The 25,422-nt window shown below is 40.7% G+C and overlaps 1 protein-coding gene across 3 annotated transcripts; it reads right to left on the reverse strand.

The window, feature by feature from the left end:
* Positions 1-1,703: 1,703 nt before the first annotated feature.
* AMPD1 (adenosine monophosphate deaminase 1) lies at positions 1,704-23,248 on the reverse strand. 3 transcript variants are annotated; one of them, XM_007169352.3, is made up of 16 exons: positions 23,145-23,181; positions 21,820-21,831; positions 18,296-18,476; positions 16,801-16,972; positions 13,284-13,449; positions 9,812-10,031; positions 9,221-9,350; positions 7,993-8,187; positions 7,274-7,405; positions 6,347-6,510; positions 4,546-4,672; positions 4,201-4,364; positions 3,393-3,513; positions 2,553-2,726; positions 2,247-2,357; positions 1,704-1,885 (listed from the first exon to the last, which is right to left on the reverse strand). In XM_007169352.3, the coding sequence occupies exons 1-16, from the start codon at positions 23,164-23,166 to the stop codon at positions 1,727-1,729; spliced, it is 2,250 nt and encodes a 749-aa protein (XP_007169414.2). In that variant the 5' UTR covers positions 23,167-23,181; the 3' UTR covers positions 1,704-1,726. The 3 variants fall into 3 exon arrangements, with proteins under 3 accessions (XP_007169414.2, XP_057406574.1, XP_057406579.1); XM_057550591.1 differs by lacking the exon at positions 21,820-21,831 and having other exon boundaries at positions 23,145-23,248; XM_057550596.1 differs by lacking the exon at positions 23,145-23,181 and having other exon boundaries at positions 21,820-21,901.
* Positions 23,249-25,422: the final 2,174 nt, after the last annotated feature.

Consider the following 25,422-nt stretch of genomic DNA (forward strand, 5'->3'; position numbering starts at 1 on the left):
ATTTATTTCAAAGTTCAAACTTTGAATTCCAGGAGATTATATGACAAAATGAGCAGATCGAATTCCAAGTACCAAATTGGAAACCAAATCTGCATGGATTTAATAAATGAATTAACATGTATGTATTCTACTGCCCTCTCATGGGTAAGATGGAGATATACATAATGGTAGTTAATGCCTTTTAAAATCTGAGAATAGAAAGTTTAATTTGGCAATTTATATTATTTTGATGACAAAGAGGCCAAGGTAAAATAAAATCAGGTTTTCCAAGGGACTTACAAATACTCAGCAAACAGAACTTCAGCTTCAGAAACCAGGGAGAGCATTCTAACACCAGGGCTAGTACAAACATGCTGTTGGGATCACGCCTATGCTTATGGCTACCTGTACAGAATGTGGAAGCATGCAGGAATTTGCTTTTAATTTTTTTTCCATTTGAAACGTCATTACTTTCTGAGATGTTTCACAAAATGCTCTTTTTCACATTTGTATCTACTCATGCTATAACTTCTTGCTGTGAATAACTTGAGAGTAGAAGTGAAATCTTATTCTTTATACCTTTGCTGCCTAGAATAGTACCTGGTACTTTAGATGTTTGATCAGTAATTGTTTATTGAATAAGTGGAATGAAGTATCAGCCCAACCACTAGATGGCAGCACAACTGTATATGTATAGAAGTATGGTCTGGCTAATTGGATTGAATTCCACCTGACCTTGAGTAACAGGAATGTTTCTAAAAAGTTACATGTGTATCTTATTTTGGTAAGTGAAATCATTTAAAACGTACCACTACAGCTGACTATAACTTTATTGTCAATTATATCCTTAAAACTAAGAATCCTTTCGTAAGATAAATTCTGCATAAGTATAATAACTCATAATTACAGATTTTCTATCTTGGGGTACACCTGTTCTATTTTTGTCTAAGAAAGCCACCCTTCAGATGTATCCTGTCAAAAGGAGTTTTCAGAAGTCTAAGTGCCTATAGCAAGTTTCATTCTATAAACCAAAAGCCTACATTCTCCTTATATCAAATCATTTGCTTGTTTTTGTTTTTTTTTAAATATTTATTTATTTATTTGGCTGTGCCAGGTCTTAGTTGCGGCAAACAGGATATTTTAGTTGCGGTATGCAGGATCCAGTTCCCTGACCAGGGATTGCACCCGGGCCCCCTGCATTGGGAGTGCAGAGTCTTAACCACTGGACCACAAGGGAAGTCCCATCATTTGCTTGCATTTTTGCCCTGCCTTAATAACCGTTTTGCCTGGAAGTCATGGAGACTCAAGAGTCAGAAAAACCCAGGTCTCCATTGCTACCTCTCACTAGGTGCTTCCTTATGCAGCTTATTTTTTTTATCAAAGGTCATTTCTTTTTTTAATTAAGGTATAGTTGATGTACACTACTATATGTTACAGGTGTACAGCATAGTGATTCATAATTTTTAAAGGTTATATTCCATTTACAGTTATTATAAAAAATAGGCTATATTCCCTGTGTTGTACAATTGTGCAGGTTATTAACTTCACCAACCTCAGTTTACTCCTCTTCCCCAAAATGGAGGTAATAATACCTATAAAGTTGTGCAAAACATTAAATGAAATAATGTCAATGGAACAATATCCAATACAATCTTTGGCTTGTAGTAGGGATTCAATAACTGGTAACTATTGTTATTCACACTCTACAATGAAAATCTCACCCATATTATTATTTGGTTTATTTGTTTTATTCTCCTGATTTAATGCCTTCAGCAATTAAATTAAGTTCATAACACCAGGTTTCGTAGCGATAGGCCATGCGGATTTGGGCCACATTTGTCTTTCGGATATCATTTCCAGTAGGGCCTTCTTCAAGGTAATTGTCGCCCAGAAACTTTGCTTTCTCCTATAAGAGAAAAGGAAACAGAATGATTGTTGTCTCTTTTTACCCTGATATAGACAATAATTACATCCTCCACAAAGATTCCTTCCTTATGCTAGCTATGGGCAAGAGGAAAACAATAAACCATTAAAAGCACTCATCCAGTACCTCAATATGCAAGGTCTGCTGAGAAATCAAGTATATTTTATTTCCCTTGCCCAAAAAGCATGGCCAGAGAGACAGAATAATTTTTTCTAGCCCCTGTCCATAGTAACTGCACATGATTTGTGAAATAATTTTTCAACATGTTTCCCCAACTAATTTTTCAATATTCAAGTTACCAAATTCTAAACTCAGAAGGACAGCCAATCAAGGGCAGGTCTACCTCATGAGAAATTCCACATTGCAGAACACTGTTTCTTGCCACTTCACACATATCGCAGGTACTCAGCTTGAAGACTTGTGCAGCAATGGCATATTCTTCCATTAGGGGCTCCTTGGGTTATTTATTTAAATGAGGCCAAAAAAAAAAAAAGAAGAAGAGAGGAAGAAAAAGGAATGCATTAAAAGAAATAACCCACATCCAGCACCAAAAGAATAATGAAATATCTTGATTCGACTTTAAAATCTGGGTGGTAAACAACATTTCAGCAAAAATATACTTGTATTACTCAAAATTCGATATGTGTACCTTGGTGAAGTGGAATTGCATCGGGTCATCTGTAGACAGTGAGATCATTAGCCCTTTCTGGAGGAAATCTAAAAAAGGATTTTTGGCATATTCTAGAAATAAGCTGTTGTTACTTAATGGCGACATAGCGATGGGAATCTGGGCTAAGAAGAACAAATACTGTAACACAGGACTCTGTAAAGGAAGAGTGAAAAAAAATTTTTTTAATGTTGAAAAAGGGATACAAACTAGAAAAGTAAAAACCTCCTGGTTACCTCAAGTTTTACCTTTCAACAAAATTATCACCTATTCTTTAAATCCCCTTGTAAAGAAGAATGCTAGTTTTTAAATGTAAATACTATTTAGAAGAAATTTATTTGGGATCAATTTTCAGAAGCATTGAGTCAAACCCAGTTGTTTGCGTTTTAATTGTCTAAGTTAGATGGCCCATCTTAGGCAAAAGACTTCACCTTGAAACATTTTTTTTCTTTACAAGAAAGTTCTGACTCACACCAGAGGCATTTTAAAACATGCTATAACATGAAATCTGGTGAAAACCAGTTTCAGGTAAGCCAAGCTGCCTCTGATTTATCCCTTGTCAGAGTTCTAAAACGCGAGTCAGGCGATCTGCATTAACTCCTCCCTGCCACCAACTAGCTAGGTAATCTTGAGCAAGTTCCTTTACTTCTCCGGGCCTCTGTAAAATGAAATGCACTAAATAATCTCAAAAAGCTTTTTTTTGCTCTACTTTAATTTGATTCCAGTGTTGATAATGACTTGTGACAAAATGATAAGGGAAAAAATTCTGTTCCTCTAGCTCCAATATAAAAGTTAATATTGAGAAGAGAGCTTCCAACTCACCTTTTTCAAATTCAAGCCATGAGAGATATTATCTGCTGTCATGAATGCTGTCATGAGATGGGTGAGAGCTCCAGCTTCCCCACAGTGAGGTCGGAACAGAAACGTATTCATGCCTCGTTCCCTAGGGAAAGGGAGCTACTATAGCAATCACAGGTGACTGACTGGGACCTGGCAACAATTCTGGGCATAGAGTGATTTATAAGAAAATCTGGTAGGAAACACCAGAACACTCTGAAAGGGAGTGAAAGGGAGTGGGGTATCCAAAATATTCAGCAAAACTGACAATTCCAAATCATAATCTTAATTCTTCCCAAACACAGTCTTTTTGAAAAAAGAGACAACATAGGATATGAGGGTATGAAGGAAAGTTTTGATTACCTGAACAGAAGCATCTTCAGTTTCCACCCAAAGTTTACCAATATCACCATGTTGTTGTTTCTCCTACTCACACTTTAGCGGGGAAACATTTCCAGAAAACCCCATTATGATAGTCCTCTATTTATTCCTTACCCAGATACATCAAGAAGGGTAAAATGTATGGAATTTTATAATAAATTGCACAGTGATTAGTGTAAATTCCTAAACTTCCAAAGAAAAGGAACTGTGAAAGTTACTGAAGGCTCCAAACTGTCCATTCCTGCCCCTAAATAAATAAAGAAACCGAAGAAAAAAGCAAGGGAAAGAAATTTCTGCTCTGGGCCAGCTGGCAGCATCCCAGCAGCATAGGCCCTCAACCACCTAGGGTGCCACTGTATGAGGAAAGAGGTGTGTTAGATTCTCCTTCTAGCTCCAGTTCTCATCTACTTACTTTCTCAGGCTGTTGAGCACCGTGATGTTTGCGTACATATAGTAGGCATAGTAAGTGTAAGATGGATTCTTTGCCATGGTCCACTCCTGGGGCTTAGGGCTCTTGGAGGAGAACATGTGGCCACTGTGTTTGGACTCATCATCCACGCTGTCGAAGCCAGTAATCTGTCAAAAAGAGTGAGCCACGTAATGGGTTCAGTCTGAACGCAGGGTGCCAGCCCTCAGACAAACTTTCAGCTTCCAAAGGCAAGGACCAAATGTCAGAGATAAGCATCAAGAATTAATCATGGCTAGGTAGGCGGGCTGTCATGTGCAGCCATAGGAAGGCCTTCAGGGCCATGCTTACATGCTTGAGGAAGACACTGAGGTCTGGGTGAGCCTGGGGGTTGATGGTTGCCTCAAACACTGGCATGAAAATATTCTCCAGCATCTTTCCGAAGTGTGGAAGGAAATTCTTAGATCGGAACACATCACTAGAGGCAGGAATGAAGAGAATTTAGGAGGTAAAGCTTTTTTGGACTGACAGTTCAAAGCAAAGGACCAAAGGCAAGCAAAGGACTAAATGCCATGTTCAGGAGAAGACCTAGTGTCTCCATCCTAGGTCCACTCTGGTACATTCTTATTTTTAAATTTTATTTATTTATTTATTTTTGGCTGCATTGGGTCTTCGTTGCTGCACGTGGGCTTTCTCTACTTGGGGCGAGCGGAGGTCACTCTTCATTGTGGTGCGCGGGCTTCTCATTGCGGTGGCTTCTCTTGTTACGGAGCACGGGCTCTAGAGCGCAGGCTCAGTAGTTGTGGCTCACGGGCTTAGTTGCTCCGCGGCATGTGGGATCTTCCCAGACCAGGGCGCGAACCCGTGTCCCCTGCATTGGCAGGCGGATTCTTAACCACTGAGCCACCAGGGAAGCCCCACTCTGGTACATTCTTCTTGGTTACCCATAAAGAAGGATTCAGTTTGGGTTTGGAATAGGAGGTATAAATTTCTTGCTGGACCACATGCCCCTATATCTTCTACAAATCCTCTGTGGTAAGAAAACTAAACGTTCACAGCTAAGTCCAGATAGAAAATGAAGAGTATGGGAACTCTGTCATGAAAGGTTCAATGACTTTTATGTGTGTGGTATCGTGAGCATGAAACAGTTATCAAGAACACCTCTGATATGCTGTAGCCAGGGGGCAATCTAACAAATTTTTATATGGCACTCAATATATGCCGTCCACTCTTTTAAGTGGCCAGAAGTATGAGCTAATTTAATCCTCATAAAACACAATAAATTAGGTACCATTATGACCCCATTTTAAAGATGATGAAACTAAGGCACAGAGAGGTCATGCAACTTGCCAAAAGTCACACAGCTAGTAAGTGGTAGAGCCAGGATTCAAGCATAGCCAGTCCAGAGCCAGGGCCCATGCTTCTAACCACCACACTCTAATGCCTTAATATCTCTGCCTTAATGATATTAGGCAGGATGTTTTACTCCAGTCAGAAAGTTACTTTTTTTTTGGCTAAAGAGACAGGATAAAACTTTTGCATTGTCACAGGGCACACAGAGCATGGAGGTAGGTGGCCAGACAATATATAAACACTTAAGTTGGATAAAAGATCAATGATATGAACATCCCTGAGGGCAGTGAGTAATTAGCAGGTGATAATACTATTGATAAATACTCATTAATTATGGAGAACTTGAGCACTTGTAGATGAGACAATTGGCAGACAGTGGTAGAGGTTCTGATACAAGAAAGGTACACCCCCGTACAGATGCGCATGGGAAAGAGTGAACTGGACACAGAGGAAGACCAAGAGAAAGAAAATGTGTAGTAAAATGTATATAGTTCTTATCCTAAGTCTTAATCATTCTCAATAAGTTATTTTGTGATCTGCATAAAGTCCCCTGTTTTAAAAAACAAAACCAAAATACCTGGTTAGAAAACTGAACTGAAATGATCCTCCTAACTCCTGTCTGTCATTGAGAGTGCTAAACCCAGAGTGGACAAAACCAGGCACCCGGGCCCCAGTACTGAGTGCTGTTTAACAAAGCTTATTTCTGTCCAGATGTGCTGCACATTCCTTGTTGGTGTGGAGGAGGTGAGGCAGGTGGGATGAAGGCAGGCTTTAGGGTTTCCAGTGGGTGGGTACATACTAGATCCTGGGGACCTGGATCATCCATGTCATGTTGGGGCAGTAGATGTGGTTTCGGACGAACCAGGTGGAGAGTTTGCTCCACTCATCAGGACTGCGGCCGTAGATAGACAGGCGGGGCTCAGTGTGCTGGTACTTGGCGTCCACCAAGTCTGCACCTACCTCCTGCAAAGCCAAGAGAGAAGTCCAAAGCCAGGAATTCCCACAGGTCCCTCAGGGGTCTAAACCTGTGGGGTCTAGGGAGAGGAGATGGGTACTAAGAAGAACAGAGGAAATGTGAAAGGAAGTCGGAGGAAAACTATCAAGGTTAAGATGTAAGGAGCCTGAGAGGTGAGGGGGAGCTAGTCGGGCTAAAGGACTGATAGGGTGTAATGGAGTCTAGAGAGAAAAAGAGTCAGACTAAAGATGATGAAATCCCAAGGCACTGCTGCAAAAGAAATTCAGCTTTTCATATGCCCCCTATCTCCCAAAACACACATCTCCCAACTGCACCTGTCATTCCTGCCTCCTAATGTTCAGGTGTCATGAAGATCAGGATGGATTCTGATCCTAATTCTTCCTGAAATTACAACTCCAAAAGCCTGGAAGAGCCAGGTCCTTAATCCCAAATCCACACCCTTAGTGTCTCTGTCCTAGGAATCAAGGTCTTTTAAAATCATTACAGTGAATGTTTCAGAAGAAATTATCACATTCATTTGTGTATTGCCTGACCCCAGGGATAGCACCCTTCCTCCCTCCCTCCCTCCCTTCTTTCCTTCCTTCCTTCCCTCTTTATTCCTTCCTTTTTTCCCTCTCTCCTTCTTCCCTCCCTCCCTTTCTTCTTCCCTCCTTCCTTCCTTCCCTCTTTTCTCCTTCCTTCCCTCCCTCTCTTCTTCCCCCTCCTCAAGAACCAGGCCAGGTACCGTAGATCTGGTTGATTTCTCCTCACCTTGATGATAGTGGCAAAATATTCCCCATTAATGTAATTGTCTGTTTTCAGGTAGATGTCCCGTAGCTCACTTGCTCCTACAGGATTGTATTTGTCATTGAACTTATCAAAACGCTGGAAAGTCTGACGTCCCTGCATCAGGAAACAGGAGCACAAGTGTATCTTTATCAGAGCTGCCTGAACACAGAGAGTTAGGGAATGGCCACAAGGAACAGGGGCCTGGTAACAGGAGAAGGGCTTGGCGCGGAGCAACTAAGCCAGTGTGCCACAACTACTGAGCCTGTGCTCTAGAGCCCATGAGCCACAACTACTGAGCCTGCGTGCTGCAACTACTAAAGCCCGTGTCTAGAGCCCGTGCTCCGCAACAAGAGAAGCCACCACAATGAGAAGCATGCGCACCGCAATGAAGAGTAGCCCTAGCTCGCCACAACTAGAGAAAGCCCGCGCACAGCAACAAAGAGCCAACACAGCCAAAAATAAAATAAATAAAATAAATTTATAAAAAAAAAACAAAAAACAAAACAGGAGAAGGGCTTGGGCTCCAAGAATGGAATCCAATACAGCTGACAATGAGAGAACCTCAAAGTTGTCCACGGGTTCTTTCAGTCAGCATGGTTAGCCCACGTAGTTTAGCGGGCTCTGAGAAGGGAGAGTTTGTAGGAGAAAGGCGTGTGGAGCTCTGAGTATTAGATGAAACTGACATTATCTTTTCAACCTACAGCATGAACATCCAGAGAATCAACAGTCAGGTCGTAGGGATGCATTTTTAATTTAGCAAAAAGTTCCTTTAGGGTCAGATTTTTCTCCTTGCTGCTATAGACCACTCTGTCAGCATCAACTTGGTAGGATTTCTTAATAAAGCGCAATAGATGTTTCTGGTTCATGCAAGCGGCTGCATGGATATGGGTATCCACCTGTGTGTACATTCAGAGAAAGAAAAACCAACAATCAGCTTGAGTTATGCTGCTCTGTGGTGCCTGCCAATCCCACTGTGATGGGAGAAAGGAGTATATGATAGGGGTGTGACCTCGCAGCTGGTGGAGGTGGCCGAGCAAAAAATGAACCCATAGCACCTTTTTGAGCCCTTGTGAGGATGTGAAAGGTTAGGCTGGATACAATAATATTGCCTGCTTCTCTTGGATATCTGTGCATCAAATTTACTTCCTACATTTGATCCACACAAAAGTCTTGGGGACAGTTCTCCACCCATGAGACACAGCTGGAAGTGAAGCAGCTGCTACAGCTTTCAGCCCCAAAGGGAGAAAGGTTGAAATGATGGAGCCATGGCACAGCGATGGCACTTATGAGTTAGGTATTTTTATGAGTACAATTTTATAAGCGGAAGTTTTGATAGATTAAGTAATTTGCCCAAGGTTATACAGGTGGCTGAGCCAGGGTTTGGTCCCAAACCTCTGCTCATATATTTCCTACTCCCACTTCCTTGCAATCACTTAAGTGGTCAGAACACATCTTGGAAGTGTTTCTAGTTGATTAGTTTTCCATTTGCTGTTCACAATCCTCTTGTGAGCTAGCTTGAGCAGGTATATTTCCCAGTTTTACAAATGAGGAAACTGAAACTCAGAAATATTTAATCACTCCCCTCCTCCCAATGTCTTCCAGTCAGGAAGTAGAAGAAAGAGGACTAGAATGAAGACCTTTCAAATCCTAGAGTAGCGGTTTTTGAGGTTCTATTCGTTTTTATTATTTTTGTTGTTGATGATAACTATAATTTTGTATGGCAATAATGTGATAAACCTTTCTATGCGGAAAACAGTAGAAAAGGCATTTTAATCTTTTAGACATCATCTATTTGCTTTCATGAAATTCTACTGAACCTGCAGAAATCTTACATGAATCAGAAAAACAGTATCTTTCTTGTCCTGTTCAAGAAATAAGTGGATTAATGATTTTGTCCAGGGATGACCCCTGAGCAGCGAATATGTTTACCTTCCTGCAGTTGTAAAAATCCCGGTGGGGGTTGCTCTTCAGCTCCTTCAACTCATCCATCTCGTTGAGCATCTGATGGACCTGGAACTTGGAGGAGAGGAACTTCAGGCGCCGGTGGGTATAGGTCTTACTGTGAAAATTAAATCATGATTGTAAAAAATTCCAAACATTTAAGGAAAACAGTCACAATTTCAAAACCATCAGGACCCTTATAACCTGTAGAAAACAATTATGTTTGTTTCCAAATGGAACTGGCTTACTCTGCATTAATCTAACTTGAAAAGTATTGGGCTCCAAGGACTTAATCTTTTCATCAAAATTGTACATAAATAATAATGAGGGAGGATTGGGGCTCAAAGCCTGTCTCAGCCACCTGTGTGACTTTGGGCAAATCACTTAACTCGTCAAAGTCTCAGCGTGTAAATTGGGAGTTATAAAAATACCCACCTCATAGAACGATTGTGAGGAGAAAAAGAAACAACGCACATGAAGGTTTTAACATAGTGTTTGAACCTTGTAAGCAATTAATTAATACGTAGCCTTACTGTCAGTAGTAGTAATAGTAGCAGTAGTTTAGGTCTTAACACTTACACGGGTCCTCGGGCAATTAAAGCAAGTAAAAAATTCATATCATCTAAGAAGGTGTCCAGATTTGGGTAAGGAAGTGGCTTAGGCTCCTCTTTGCTGGCTGCTTCTTCATTAGGATAGATGTAAACCACACCGTCCTTCATTTTGAGGTGATAACCGAGGTTTTCTGGGAGGTTATCTGTTCGGAAGGGGTCTTCTCTCTTCTTCATAGGAGGGGTAAAGACTTTTTCAATAAAACACACAATAATATATCAGCACATAGGATGAATGACCACATAAAAATAACCAAAGTTAAATACTGTAAGATCTCATTTGTATGGAATTCTGTATGTCATAAGTTGTAATTACCCAGAGCTAAGCTAAAGTTTATTTTTACATTATTTCCCAAAGGTGACTAAATTAGTAGTATAAAATAACTATAACATTTTATCTAGTGTAAGAATAATTTTCAAGTTCTTCAGAATTGCTGTTTATATAATTGCAATACTACTTACAAACCATTTTCGTTATTTATTAAAGTTGTTAAAGTCTTCCTGTTAAGAGCATTTTATTAACATTTGAGATGACTATGTAGAAATAAAAGTAAAACTACCGTTAAAAACTAGAGTTTGGGCCTTTTCCTTATTTAAACCAAGCTTCTCTATCAGTCTTAATTTAGAGTGGTTATTTTTTAATAGACTTAATTTTTTAGAGCAGTTTTAGGTTCACAGCAAAATTGGGCGCCAAGTACAGAGTCCCCACACCCCCTGTCCCAACACATGCACAGCCTCCCCCGCTGTCAACACCTCAAATCAGAGCGGAACATTTGTTACAATCGATGAACCTACATGGACACGGCATGATCACCCAAAGTCCATAGTGTTGTTTGCCTTAGGGTTCACTCTTGGTGGTGTACCTTTTATCTATTAGTTTTGACAAATGCATAATGACATGTATCTACCGTTTTAGTACCGTACAGAATAGTCTCATGGCCCTAAAATCCTTTGTGCTCCATCTAGAGTGGTTTTTAATATAAATATAAATTCTAAGAGTTGTAATTCTTTTTTTTTTTTTATAAATTTATTTGTTTATTTATTTTTGGCTGTGTTGGGTCTTCGTTTCTGTGCGAGGGCTTTCTCCAATTGCGGCGAGCGGGGGCCACTCTTCATCGCGGTGCGCGGGCCTCTCACTGTCGTGGCCTTTCCTGTTTCGGAGCACAGGCTCCAGATGCGCAGGCTCAGTAGTTGTGGCTCACGGGCCCAGTTGCTCCGCGGCATGTGGGATCTTCCCAGACCAGGGCTCGAACCCGTGTCTCCTGCATTGGCAGGTAGACTCTCAACCACTGCGCCACCAGGGAAGCCTAAAGAGTTGTAATTCTTATTGTAATTATAATATACTTCCCACCTTTTAAAGCACATGCAATTTTTGCTAAAGGATTTGAGAAGGGATCATGTGGATAAAGGTCCCCTTCTTTCCACTGATAACAATTTCAACCTAAGAAAGCCAAGAACAAATTCCATACTGTCACAGCCTTTAAAGCACTTCTTTTACTTTCAACAAGTATGTGCCCAAGGCATCAGAAATTCTCCTGTTTGTAAGACAGCCAGAGTGAGAAAAATAATATAGAAAGAAAAAGTTTGGGTGTGGTGGTGTGATGAATTGGGAGATTGGGATTGATATATATACACTAATATGTATTAAATGGATAACGAATAAGAACCTGCTGTATAGGGCTTCCCTGGTGGCACAGTGGTTAAGAATCCGCCTGCCAATGCAGGGGACACGGGTTCGAGCCCTGGTCCGGGAGGATTCCACATGCCACGGAGCAACTAAGCCCGTGCACCACAACTGCTGAGCCTGCGCTCCAGAGCCCGTGAGCCACAACTACTGAGTCCGCGTGCCACAACTACTGAAACCCTCGTGCCTAGAGCCCGTGCTCTGCAACAAAGCGAAGCCACCAACAGTGAGAAGCCCGCACACCGCAACGAAGAGGAGCCTCTGCTCGCTGCAACTAGAGAAAGCCCACGTGCGGCAGCAAAGACCCAACGCAGCCAAAAATAAATAAATAAATTTACTAAGAAACATATATATTTAAAAAAAAAAAAAAGAACCTGCTGTATAAATTTTGATGACCAAAAAAAAAAAAAGAAAGAAAGAAAAAGTTGGCACATTTTCTATCCAAAACTGAGATAAGGGACACGAAAGAAGTGAGACAGTACATTGCTATGTCAAATATAAACTTTCGAGTCCCTACTCTTAAATATACTAGAGAGATAAAGTATAATTTAGGAGAAACAAAGGCAAGACAAACATCCTAAATGTCAATACTATAGAAGATGAACAAACCAATGTTATGAGTTACCAAACTGGAACATGTTTAATATGATTTTAATATTAAAAGGAATTAAAGAGAAGCTCTAGAACTGGAAATCTTTAACAACGTAACAATTTGATAGTTCAAAAACCTTAAATAGCTGCCTCCCCTGAATTTCAATTCTAGAAGTCTAATCCTAAAGATATAGAGCAATTGTACAAAGATGTCTTAATAAAGATGCTTATTGTAACCTTGTTGCAAACAAACTTTTAAAAGTCAGAAATCTAAACGCCTAAATATAGGAATTGGTTAAATAAATTATGATACAGTTATACAATAGAAATTATTAAAATCTGATTGTTTTAAAATATGTACTATACAAGACAGAAAGTAAAAAGTGAGATATGTAAATAAAGTGCAATGGAAAGTCAAAACATGTAGTTTACTTTTATCCAGAGGTCAGAGGAAGAGGAAGGAAGGAAATGATAATGGTTGGGCTGCACCTTGAAGGATGAGACTGGATCTGGACATTTGGACATATAGTAAAAAAGTGAAAGGAAGGGCAATGCAGCACAGGGAATGGCATGGCAACAGTACAGGGGCAGGAATGTGCTGAACTAAATGGACAACAGGATATGCTTCCAACCCGGACAAAGAGTTCAAAGGTGGAGTAAAGGAGGTAAGTTTATAAATAGATTGAGTGTGCAAGTCCAAAAATAAATAAATAACAGATAAATAAAACATAGTTAGAAGGCTAGATGGTGGTAGGCCTTGAATGCCACGCTCAAGACTGGACTTAACTTTGTAGGGGGAGTAGTTAAAGGTTTTTGTCAGGAGAAGGATGTGCTCAGATCTGTTTTATAATAACTGGTACCAAAGTGAGGATGAACCGAAAGGAAGTGAGATTAGAATTTAACAGAGTAGTTAGGAAGCTATTGCAATGATCTGGACAAAGAGAAATATGCACCTAAATTAGGGCTTGAGGAATGGTGAAGAGAGTTGGTTCTGAGAGATACTGTACAGACTGAATCATGTGATTGGGCACTTGGGCAGGAGAGAGAGTGGAGCCAAAGATGACTATGATATCTTAAAACTGGGTTACTTATAATCATGGGGCACATTTAATAGTTAGTAGTTAAACCTAAAGCTATGTTCCAGACATTATATAAGAACATCACTTACCTGGAGAGAAGCTCTCATTTGGTACCCAAGCCTCACCCTCAATGTTCCTCAAGTGCTGGGAAGGGGTTTTTGGAAACCTCTGAAACGACTTCTGCATATACTTCTCCCTTATACACAGTGCCCGATAAAGACCTTTGCAAACCATTTCGAAATCTTCAACCGTAACCTGCCAAGAAAATTTCAGAGTAGCTCCTGTGAAAATTGGAGAAGTGGGTAAAGCTTGTCATTGGCACCTCCCAGCTCTCCTGGGTGTCACAGCCCCTGCTGAGCAGCTCCTACTTCTCACTCAACTTGGGCCCTGGGTCCCCCTCAAGGAGCAGGCCCTGAAGTTTTCATCGCTCTTCCATTTCTGCCAAAACGTGTCTGTCCTATGAGTCTTTCCTTACAGTCCCGTATTTGTTTTTGGTTTTTGCTAGATAGCAGTGATTATCTAACAAATATGATTAAAAGAACCCATTCTAACATGGACAATACTTTCTCCAGGTAACAAAAGAACATTTTACGTATGGGCTTCTGAAGACAATATCTCAACTGAAAGACAACGTTGGTGTAATTTGAGAACTCAAATCACCTGCTGGTCAGTGTGGGAAAAATTGGGGGAGGAATAAGGTGTCACACTTCCCTCAAACCCTGTCACCCATGCACTGCCTTCTGTAGCTAGAGACAGATCAAGACATCATCCTGTGAGAAGTCATTCTTTTTTTTTTTTTTTTTTTAAAGATTGATTGATTGATTGATTGATTGATTACTATGTTGGGTCTTCGTTTCTGTGCGAGGGCCTTCCCTAGCCGCGGCGAGCGGGGGCCACTCTTCATCACGGTGCGCGGGCCTCTCACTATCGCGGCCTCTCTTGTTGCGGAGCACAGGCTCCAGACGCGCAGGCTCAGTAGTTGTGGCTCACGGGCCTAGTTGCTCCGCGGCATGTGGGATCTTCCCAGACCAGGGCTCGAACCCGTGTCCCCTGCATTAGCAGGCAGATTCTCAACCACTGCGCCACCAGGGAAGCCCAGAAGTCATTCTTTGGGATGGTTTTGAACAGAATTTTATCTGGGACTAAAAACAGAGATTCTAGTGTAAAATTTTCTTAGAACTGCTGGAAATTTCCTAAAACTGGCCTATTTCCCTGGCCCCATCCCCAACTCCTGGCTGGGCTTGACATGCCCAAACAGTTATAACTCTAAATCATTGCATGCTCATCATCAGAGCCCAAAGACTTTCTGGGACCAATGTAAGCTTGTTCCCAATGGTTTGAAGTCCAGATATTAATCCTAAACAGTTGAACTCTTTTTAATGTCTTGCTGACCTTGGCCAAGAGAGTCTGGCACAGGTGCTGGGTCTGGGGGTCTGCCTCCAATAGCATGCTTGTTCCTTTGCTACCTAATGGGCCACCCATCTAAAAGCTCCTTGAGGACAAGAGCTGGATCTTATCCACCTTCTCGTCCTCAGCACTTAGCACACAGTGCCTGGCACAGAGTATGTGCTCGATAAGGACTGATTACATTGAATTTGTTGTTTATCTGGGATGAATGGCCTTGGGAACTTAGCCCTAATTCCCCCTTTACCTCTCTGTTCAGTTATAAAGGCAAAGACTGATTCAGGTACAGGTCACAACTAGGTGGAGTGTAGCTCAGCAGCTCAGTCACCTTCAGCCAACAGGTGTAGCCACATACTTGGTTCTTCAAAGCAATTATACTCCAGTAAAGATGTTTAAAAAAATAAAAATAAACAATAAAGAAAGAAAGAAAGAAAAAAAAAGACTCCAGGCCAAAGTTTCAGGTGCCCTCCAGCTTTTATAGGAGGAGAAGCTAATCCTTTACTTCTGTGAGCCTTGTCCTTCCTCTCATCTTCTTTCTTTTTATTCCTGTTTTCATTTCCACCAAGCACATAGGGATCAAGTTTGTCTCTTAATATTTGTGGTTTTTTTGAACTCTGGCCTTCTCCAAACTTTGTTTTCCACGTTGCTATTAAACATTTCGTTTCAGTTATTTAACATCTAAAATCCCTGCCATTTATAGAGCACACATGTTATCATGCAGAAAACGAATAAACAAGAATAGTGTCCATTTCATTGCTCTGTCATTTTTAAATATCTTGGGACTGACCCTTAGTGGGTCAGTTACATGAGAAGAGGGTTTAGGACTTGTCATTAAAACTATATTTGGAGCATAGACCAATGGCTAAACAGCAATTTCTCCAATATGATGCTGATTTTGCAAGTCCATGTGGCAGAGATTTATTTATTGACCAACTGTTCTGGATAGGACAGGCAGGTCAAGTTGCTTGCAACCTGAGTTTACTATCCCTGTGGCATACCAGAATCTGTTCCAAGCAATAATCTACTGTGTAAGCATCTGTGATGAAATTGGAGAGGACAGTTGGTCAAAAAACAATAGCTGCATTAGAATGTTCTGACTTCTCTCTCATCTTCTTCTTTTTTTAAAAAAAAATAAATTTATTTATTTATTTATTTTTGGCTGCGTTGGGTCTTCATTGCTGCGCGTGGGCTTTCTCTAGTTGTGGCGAGCAGGGGCTACTCTTCGTTGCAGTGCACGGGCTTCTCATTGCAGTAGCTTCTCTTTGTTGCAGAGCACAGGCTCTAGGCACGCGGGCTTCAGTTGTTGTGGCACGTGGGCTCAGTAGTTGTGGCTCGCGGGCTCTAGAGCGCAGGCTCAGTAGTTGTGGCACACGCGCTTAGTTGCTCTGTGGCATGTGGGATCTTCCCGGACCAGGGCTCGAACCCATGTCCCCTGCATTGGCAGGCGGACTCTTAATCACTGCACTGCCAGGGAAGCCCTCTCTCATCTTCTTTTCTCTGGTCTCTCAACTCTTCTTTCCTCTTCTCTCTCTCTTTCTCCTGATCTGTTTTCTTTGATTGGTTAATGCTACCTGCAGCCCGTCTCTCCATTCTAGGTCTGCTCTGGGTCCATCTTTCCCCAAGAGCCCCTCCCCACCCTGCCCCCCGGGCCTCCCTGAGGCTTCCTTTCCTGCTTTATGATGCCCTCAGTGAGACTAGTTCAGTTGCTACTCTCTTTGGTTCTTCTTTCAAAATCTGTCCACTGTATTCTGTAACACACACACCACATTCTACTGCGTATTCGCATGTGCAAGCAAATGAGATAAAGGAGGAGAAATTATGTGAGATGATAAAAGCAAAACAGAAATATAAGTCATAGCATATCGTAAACAACAAGGTCCTACTGTATAGCACAGGGAACTATATTCAGCATCCTGTGATAAACCATAATGGAAAAGAATATAAAAAGGAATATATATATATGTAAAACTGAATCACTTTGCTGTACAGTAGAAGTTAACACAACATTGTATATCAATCATACTTCAATAAAATTTTTTTAAAAGTCATAGCATATTGGTATTGAAATGTGATAATGAAGTATAGCAAAGGACAGGTGAGCTAACACCTTCCTCAAAAAGAAGGGGAGGAAGGAAAGAAGCTGAAACAATCAAGCTGAGTATCTTCCTAGCAGCTACGTGTGAGGGGCAAGAAGCAACTCACCCCAGAGGAATAATCGCCTGTGATCTGCACTCTCTGAAAATCAGGCACTGTCTGGTAAGCGGGAGACGGAGAACTGTATTCATCAATGTGGGGCAATGTGGTGGAAGATGTTTCACTTTGTGGAACGGACAAACTAATGGTCTTATGTCCAAAGAAACGCTTTTTTCTGGGTCTGAAATTGAAAAATAAAAAGAGTTAACTTTATCTTCATTAGGATTTTCATTGTGATAAGTTGATGTTCCACTATACAATTTCATTCTGAGGAAAAACAGTGAAAATTAAATGTGGGCTGGGTGTCAGAAATAGGATCCAACCTTATGGAAAGGGGTATCATGTTACAGTGTTCCTTTCGTCCTCGTCCTCGTATACCTTGGAACGGTGGGCCTTAGGGAATGTACTAGAAGACTCTCAGCATGACACTGTCCTGCACAGGAGGCCCACTCCCAGCAGAACAGGCAGTCTGGGTGCTGCAGTAAGCACAGGCTATGTCAGTTAGTACCTGTGTCATTTGGTGCATGTCCCTTAAATTCTGTGAGCTTCTGTCTCTCTCTCTAAAAAAGTGGTGTAATAATGTCTACCATACAGGATTTCTGTGAGATTTAATGTTTATAAAATGCTTAGCACACTACCTGGAACTTGTAAGTTGCTTAATCAACATTACTTCCTCAAATCAACATGTATTTATTCAGTTTCTACTTTGACCCATGCCCTATGTTAGGTCCTATGGGGGATGCCAAAGAAGGTGGATTGTTGTTATTTCCTTAAAGAAATAAAACCAAGGGAAGGACTGCAGAATGACCTTCTCCCCATGGAGCTGGTTGGGGGAGGGGAGTGTTTTGAGGAGGGGGGTCCAAGTAAGTGGTCAACAACAGGTTTGAGGACTAAACTATGGCACATAGTGACAAGTAGTGAGTACCAGAGTAGTTCAAAGAAGGGAAAATAAACAGAATTTGTGGAGAGGGATCTGTTCAGGGAAGGCAGTAGTTATGCATCACAGGCATAGGATGGGCAGGGCCTGAGGGCAGAAACAGAGGGCTGTATCCCTGAGGCCTGGAGGAGGTCAGACTGGCTGGAGGGCAGGATTCCTATCAGGCAGCACGAAACTAAGGTTGACTAAGGACAGAGTCCAAAGATGAGGCTCTTAAGTTCCAGTTTCTACACTCATAAGTGTGGAAATTGAGTGTGTGCACAGCAGCCATCAGCCCACTTTGGTTTGGAACAATCACATGGTAGATCATGTCCTCTTGCTTGGGTGAACAGGAATGCTTCAACTAAAGGCAGATTGGATGAAGGTAGGAAGGCCACTGTTTTCTTCTTTTTTGGTCCACGTCGCTTTGCCCTAGTGTATTTAGTGTGTGTGTTTGAAGGGAGTGTGGGTTTAACTCTGACAGAGTTTTTCCTCCAAGTTGAATCACCATTCAGAGTGAACCATCTGCCCTGACATTTCCCCTTCCTTGTGTACCAACGTACTAAACATTCCACTTACACCACTTACCTTCTGCCTTCTGTGGGGGTGGACTGAGCCTCCAGCTGGAATAGGTGTTCGCGCATCTCATGGTGCAAAATTGGACAGACCTCATCCACATCAAAAGGGGAGATCTCATGACAGCCTCCCTCATCTTTGACTTCAGAGGCAAACACTTTTTCAGCAAAGCTCCGCGTTGCATCATCAATAGCTAAAAGGGGTTTTCGCGTGTTAGTGTTCAAGCACTTTCTCAGGAGTCATCCGAGAGTTTCTGCTACACATAAGGCACAGTGCCAAGGACTGCCCTGGGTACATGGCTCCCCTACTCTCTGCCCAGTGTGCCAGAAACATGGTGGAGCTTCATGCCTATTCTCTCTTTAGTGGGTTTCTGTGTGGGTAGCTTGGAAATCCATTCTCAGAATCACGGGTCAGATTCTCACAGCACACTTTAGGAGTGTCCTAAAGATGGGATTGGGCTCTTGCAGGACTAACACTTAACCCAAGATCACCTCTTTCTGGCGGGGCTAAGTTTGATTTCATAGTAACCATGCAGCATAGTCCTTCCTATCAGATTGGTGGAGTTTTTCTGACGGTTTTAGAGATGTGGATAGGGTTGTTGGTCCTTGGCGTTCTTCTTCCTGAACAAAATAAGTGATCTAAATAGTTCTGAGAAATAAATGTGTACTTTAAGGCCTTTCTTCCTCATAAGACAGATATTGTGTTTCTGTCACACATCACAACCTCATTTTTTTCAAATCCTGATGACTTGGTGATGTGCTGGTGTTGGGGGGAGAGGAATCACTAATATTTACTGCCTAGTGTTGGGAGTCCCATTTCTTGTGGACATGTGGCCTTCCATAATGAGTGACCTTTGGACAGCCCATTTTACTTTTGCTTGCCTTAATTTTTCCATTCTTAAAACGGGTGGAAGGATGACCTTTAGCCTGGCAATGAACAACCCCAAGATCCTTAGGATACAAGACAACCAGTTTTATCATATAGGGTGGTGATGGCCATCAAGTATCTGCTTTTCTGTTAAGTTCTACTGTGTTTTCCAGACACCCATCTGTTTCCATCTGAGTAGTTATAACCTCCAATACTTCTAAAATCTCTTGGTATTTCCAGAAAAGAGCAGGTAGCAAATAATGAGAATGGCAAACAGCTGGATATTTGGAGCAACAGCAGAAGACAGAAACATTCTTCATGTGATGACAAAGCAAACTGCATGCAGAAAGATAGATGCCCCCACTCCTGCCCCTTCAATGTCTATACAAGTCTCCACAATGACACATTTTCAATTACAATTTAGGTAAGTGTACTGTATTCAAGTACTGTTCTGTACTTACCAACTCCTTCACCTTCTCCTGTTTCAGTTTCCTTATGTATAAAGTGGGAATACGAAAACCTACAAACCTCACTCACAAGGCTGTTGTGACATCAAGTGAGATAATGTATGTGAAAATGCTTTTTTAGAGCAATTTTTTAAAGGAAAATAAAACACCAGATTAAACTGAATGACATAATTTGGTAGCATTGCTCAGACTGATATTTGGTATTTGGGGTTAGGTTTGGGTTATTAAGGAAATGATAAATGGTATGGCTTAGTATAGGCTGAAGCATACATTGGAAATGAGAGTAATTGACTCGTAACTTCACCAACGCTAACAGTCAGGTCAGCCAGTTTTCAAACCTGGCTTGTCACAGCAGAGTAACAGAGAAGCCCAATATATTGGCTGAACTTCATGCATCTATTTGTCTCATTGAGCTCAAGCACTTCCTGAAACTGACAAGCATCTTTGGATGCTATCCCTAGTTTTTTGGCAAGCACCAAGATCCATGAAGGAACAAACAAAACGCTAAGTAGATACATTTGATGACCTGAGAATACCTCCCCATCCCACAGCCAACTGTTCCCCAGAAATAGTATCATTCCTCCCTGAGCATCACAGGCAAGCACATGCACCTAAAAGATGAATGACAAGCAGAAATTAGAAGAGGCTTCATGTACCATGGGGAGCAAATGGAAATAGGTCAGTGGGCTCTGATGATGAGGAGGAGGAGAAAGAAGATGACTATGCAACTGGCTTGTCATGACGGGTCTGTGGCAATGCTCTTGGAGGTCTCAGGAAGGAAAGTATGGAAATGGAGTCCCAGGAACCAAATCCTACTTGCTTGAGATCTGGGTCTTCCAAAACAAGCATCCATTATGTGGGACTGCACATATCTATTTGTTTCATGTTTTTAAACATTGTTTTTACTAGGTTGTATGTCCCTAAGTCACTATAGACAGTTGAAAAGTAGAGACTCTACTCTCAAGAAGTAGCTTACATTATCACCAAAAATTATATGGTTGATATTTCCTTCCACTGAATCAACCAATTGTTTTGGCTTCATGTAACCACAGCTGAAATTTGATTCCTAATTCAAGAGCTTTGCCTTTCAAAAATACTTCAGGGAGTGGTGGTGATTAGGGAAAGGAAAGAGTGAAACTGACATTTCAAAAGGTGAGTAGATAAGATTTGGTGACAACCTAATTCATGGAGTAAAGTACAGATGACTCCCTGAGGTTTGTATAGATAATTGCTGAGTTCTTTTTTGAGCATGTTTGAGATAATGGAGCATCTGAGTGGCAATGTCTTGAGGTTAGGACATCCACATTTAGACAGAGAATAGATAAGAGAATAGAAACAAGAAGTAGAGTGGTGAAGCAGAAAGAACACTGGACTAGGAGTGAGAAAAAGTGTCTGTAACAGCTGGGTGGCCTTGGGAAAACCATATAATCACTAGGAGCCTCAGTGTTCATCATCATAAAAGAGGAATATTAATAATAATAATGTCAACTTCAGAGAATTGTTGTAAAGATTAAACAAGAAATACTTTAAAAACTACACAGTACTATCCAGAAGTTGAGGATTATTATTATTAACATGGGAAGTGCAAGACTCTTGAGAAAAGAAATATCATGCTTGCTTCTTCACCCAACAGACCCAGAGAAACATGCTTATTTCTCAGCAGTGCTTTATTAACGTGTAGGAAAGATAGGTTGTAGATCTTTCATCTGCCACATGGCATCTCATAGAGGAACTCAGAGGCACCATGAGTACTATCAGTCTGTCAAAGGACAAGTCTGACTTGAGATGGAGGGGAACATACATAAAAAGTTACAATTTTATAAAAAATGGGTTTCACTTTATCCAGTCACAAAAATTCACCATGGAATTTTTTGCATTGGAGGAGGGTTTACTACGGCAGGACTCAGTAGATCCCCTTAACTAATGTCTAAAGGAGAAGATTATTTTATTTCAGAATATCAAATGAATGCCCTCTGAGGTTCTCTTTAAAAAAGGGATTTTTTTTTTTTTGGAGGCAGGAAAATTCATGAGTTCATTTGCTATGCTACGGGAGATCTATGGTCATTATAAATCTTTGTTGGCTTTTAATGGTATCATTAATAAACACTGCTGAAAAATACCCATGCTTCTGAATTAAATAATAGTATCTTTTAGAAATTGATACTTTGGCAAATGGCAGGAAAAATAGCCCAAAATACTTACGTTTTTCTTCAGCTGTATGAAATAAAATAGAACAAGATGAAATATATGAACAACTTTCAAAAATCATTGTGGCTACTAATCAGTGCTTTGGAATAGAAATAGGTAGGTTGGTATAAGAAAGGGGTGTGGTGGGATGTGTTATTAAAGCTCATTCTTCCATTTTTCTACAATTTGCTGCCAATAGAAAACCCTGGGAATATAGTTATTATATATCTCTTCGTATTCTTTTCCTTTCTAATTTGTCTCTTTAAATTTATGTTTATAATTTTAAAAAGGTACTCTTTGTAAAATGTGATTTTTAAAAACCTGATCAAGAGGGATGGAAACTCTCATACAATGCTGATTGCAGGTAAACGAAAACAGATTATTTGGTAAACAGTTAACACCTACCAAACAGCCATTTCTGAGAATCTATTCTACTGAAATAATCCTTAAACATGGAAAAAGCTTTAGGTACAAATATTATTGTCAGAGCACATTTATACTTAAAAAAATCATAAAGAACTTAAGGGATTGGTTAAGAAAATTGGAATATTATACAGCCATTTAAAATGATGTTTAGGAAGAGTTTGGAGTGCCATGGTAACTGATTAAGTTATAATGTGAAGCCAAAAAAAGGGCAGGATACAAAGTCACATGTATAATATAATCTCAACTGTGGTTTTTTAAAAAAATTCTTTAGATTTTCAAAGAAAATAATTTGAAAGAAAAACACTAACATGTTAAAAGTTATCTTTGGATGATGAGGATTGTGGGGTTTTTTTTTTTATAACTACTTTTCTAAATTTCTCAGTTTCTCTAAATGAGTGTTTATTACTCTTATTTTTCAGTGAAATTTCTCTTTTTATTTCACATGAAATGTATTACTTTTATAATGAAAAAGACTTATAAAATTATTATTTTGAAAATTACTCTGTGTACAAACCTGGATTGTGAACCATCAGAAAACACAGGTTAATATTAATATTGCCATTATTCTCATGATTTTCAGCTAATGGTATAGCTAAAGACATTGTATAGGACCCTTCTCCCAAGTGTGGCAGCACAGGTTTTGTTTAGACTAGCAGAGTAGATAATAAATATCTTACACAGTTTTCTACTGAGATCATCAAGGATGCTACTACATGATGCAGTTTTAGAAGACTACCTCCCTCCTAAAACTAAAAACCAAAATCCCCTTGAAAACCTTGTCTTGTCTTTTCCTGAAATGTATTAGTTAAAAATACTATGAACCTTAAATAAAGGATTCCCGAGCTGACATGATAGTTAAAGGATTGATTGCATATTAAAAGCAGTGAACTCTCCAAACACTTTTGCACACCTACCTGGAAGTTTCAACAGAGACATTGTGCTGGGATCCTTGATTCTAGGATAGCACAGTAGAAAGGAAGAGACAGGAGACTGTAGGGATGACTGGCTGACACTGTAAAACACGCTGACATTCATTTTATTATTTTGCTTTGCCCCTGTAATTTGACCCTTCTCTGCTAAAAGGAGACAGATGAGCTTTAGACCTATTTATAGCTTTAGGCATTGACTGTGAAAAACAGGTGAAGCCTTCAGTGTTTACCCTGGGATTTTAGACAAGATATCTGTGGTAGGCCAGAAATTGCATTTCAATACTCTCTAAATCTTCCTATGGATTGGATTCTCTTCACGTGTAGTTTTCTTGTATGACTGGACCACTGATGACTATTTTCCACCCTAGCGAAACACAATGAAATCGTCCAGGCTTCTGGAAAGTCAAGATCCTCAGGATTTCAGTCCTGAGAACAGCTTTCTGTGGTCAGGGAATATGCTGGTACATTCATCAAACTCTCAACACACACACACACACACACATGCACACACACACCCCTTAAGAAATATTCCTGACTTGGCAGAAATTCACCTGACAGAATTTATTTAATGAATTAAGTCATAAATTTACTTCAAATCTTGTGGAAGCACAACTGCCATCTAGAGTGCTCAGGGACCCTTACTCTATATATTGTTACAAAAAGAATATATTTCTCATGCATAACATTTTATAGTATACAAAGCACTTTCCAAATATTATCTATTTGATCCTGCTTACAATGCTATAAGGCAAGGAGTACCTTACCCTTGCTTCCCAAATGAGAAAACTGGGGCTCTGGGGAGAGACGTGCCTTGCCCAAAGTCATTCTGATTGCTAATGCAAAGCCAAGTCTCTCTGGACCAAAATCTCATGCTCCTTCCACAGTAACACAGAGTCCTGGTTACAGCAAAATACAGGAAGACCTCAATTTTATTGTGCTAAGCTTTTATTTATTTATTATTTTTATTTTATTTTATTTATTTATTTTTGGCTGTGTTGGGTCTTCGTTTCTGTGCGAGGGCTTTCTCTAGTTGCGGCGAGCGGGGGCCACTCTTCATTGCGGTGCGCGGGCCTCTCACTATCGCGGCCTCTCTTGTTGCAGAGCACAAGCTCCAGACGCGCAGGCTCAGTAGTTGTGGCTCACGGGCCTAGTTGCTCCGCGGCATGTGGGATCCTCCCAGACCAGGGCTCGAACCCATGTCCCCTGTATTGGCAGGCAGACTCTCAACCACTGTGCCACCAGGGAAGTCCTATTGTGCTTAACTTTAACACACTTTTCAGATATTGTGTTTTTTTACAAATTGAAGGTTCGTGGCAACCCTGCAAGGAGCAAGTCTACTGTTACCATTTTTCCAACAGCATTTGCTTACACTGTGTCTCTGTCACATTTTGGTAATTCTCACAATATTTCCAAACTTTTTCATTATTATTATATTTGTTATGGTGATTTGTGATCTGTGATCTTTGATGTTACCATTATAATTGTTTTGGGGCACCACGAACCCATGCCCATATAAAACAGTGAACTTAATCGATAAATGTTGTATGTGTTCTGACTGCTCCACTGACTGGTTCCCGTCTGCCTGCTTCTCCTTGGGCCTCCCTATTCTCCGAGACACAGTTATATTGAAATTAGGCCATTGAATAACCCTACAATGGCCTCAAAATGTCCGAGTGAAAGGAAGAGTCTCATGTCTTTCACTTTATATCAAAAACTAGAAATGATTAAGCATCGTGAGAAAGGCATGTTGAAAGCCAAGATAGGCCAAAAGCCAGGCCTCTTGCACCAAACAGCCAAGCTGTGAATACAAAGGAAAAGTTCTTGAAGGAAATTAAAGGTGCTTCTCCAGTGAACACACGAATGATTGATAAGAAAGACAATCAGTTTCATTGCTGATATGGAGAAAGTTTCAGTGGTTTGGAGAGAAGATCAAACCAGCCACAACATTCCCTTAAGCCAAAGCCTAATCCAGAGCAAGGCCCTAACTCTCTTCAATTCTACAAAGGCTGAGATTGATGAGGAAGCTGCAGAAGAAAAGTTTGAAGCTAGCAGAGGCTGGTTCATGAGGGTTAAGGAAAGAAGCCATCTCCATAATGTAAAAGTGCAAGGTGAAGCAGCAAGTGCTGATGAAGAAGCTGCAGCAAGTTATCCAGACGATGTACGTAAGTAATGAATGAAGGTGGCTCCACTAAACAATGGATTTTCAATGTAGATGAAGCATCCTTACATTGGAAGAAGGTGCCATCTAGGACTTTCATAGTTA

The sequence above is a fragment of the Balaenoptera acutorostrata genome, chromosome 1, assembly GCF_949987535.1.
Source record: "Balaenoptera acutorostrata chromosome 1, mBalAcu1.1, whole genome shotgun sequence".
Taxonomy (NCBI): domain Eukaryota; kingdom Metazoa; phylum Chordata; class Mammalia; order Artiodactyla; family Balaenopteridae; genus Balaenoptera; species Balaenoptera acutorostrata.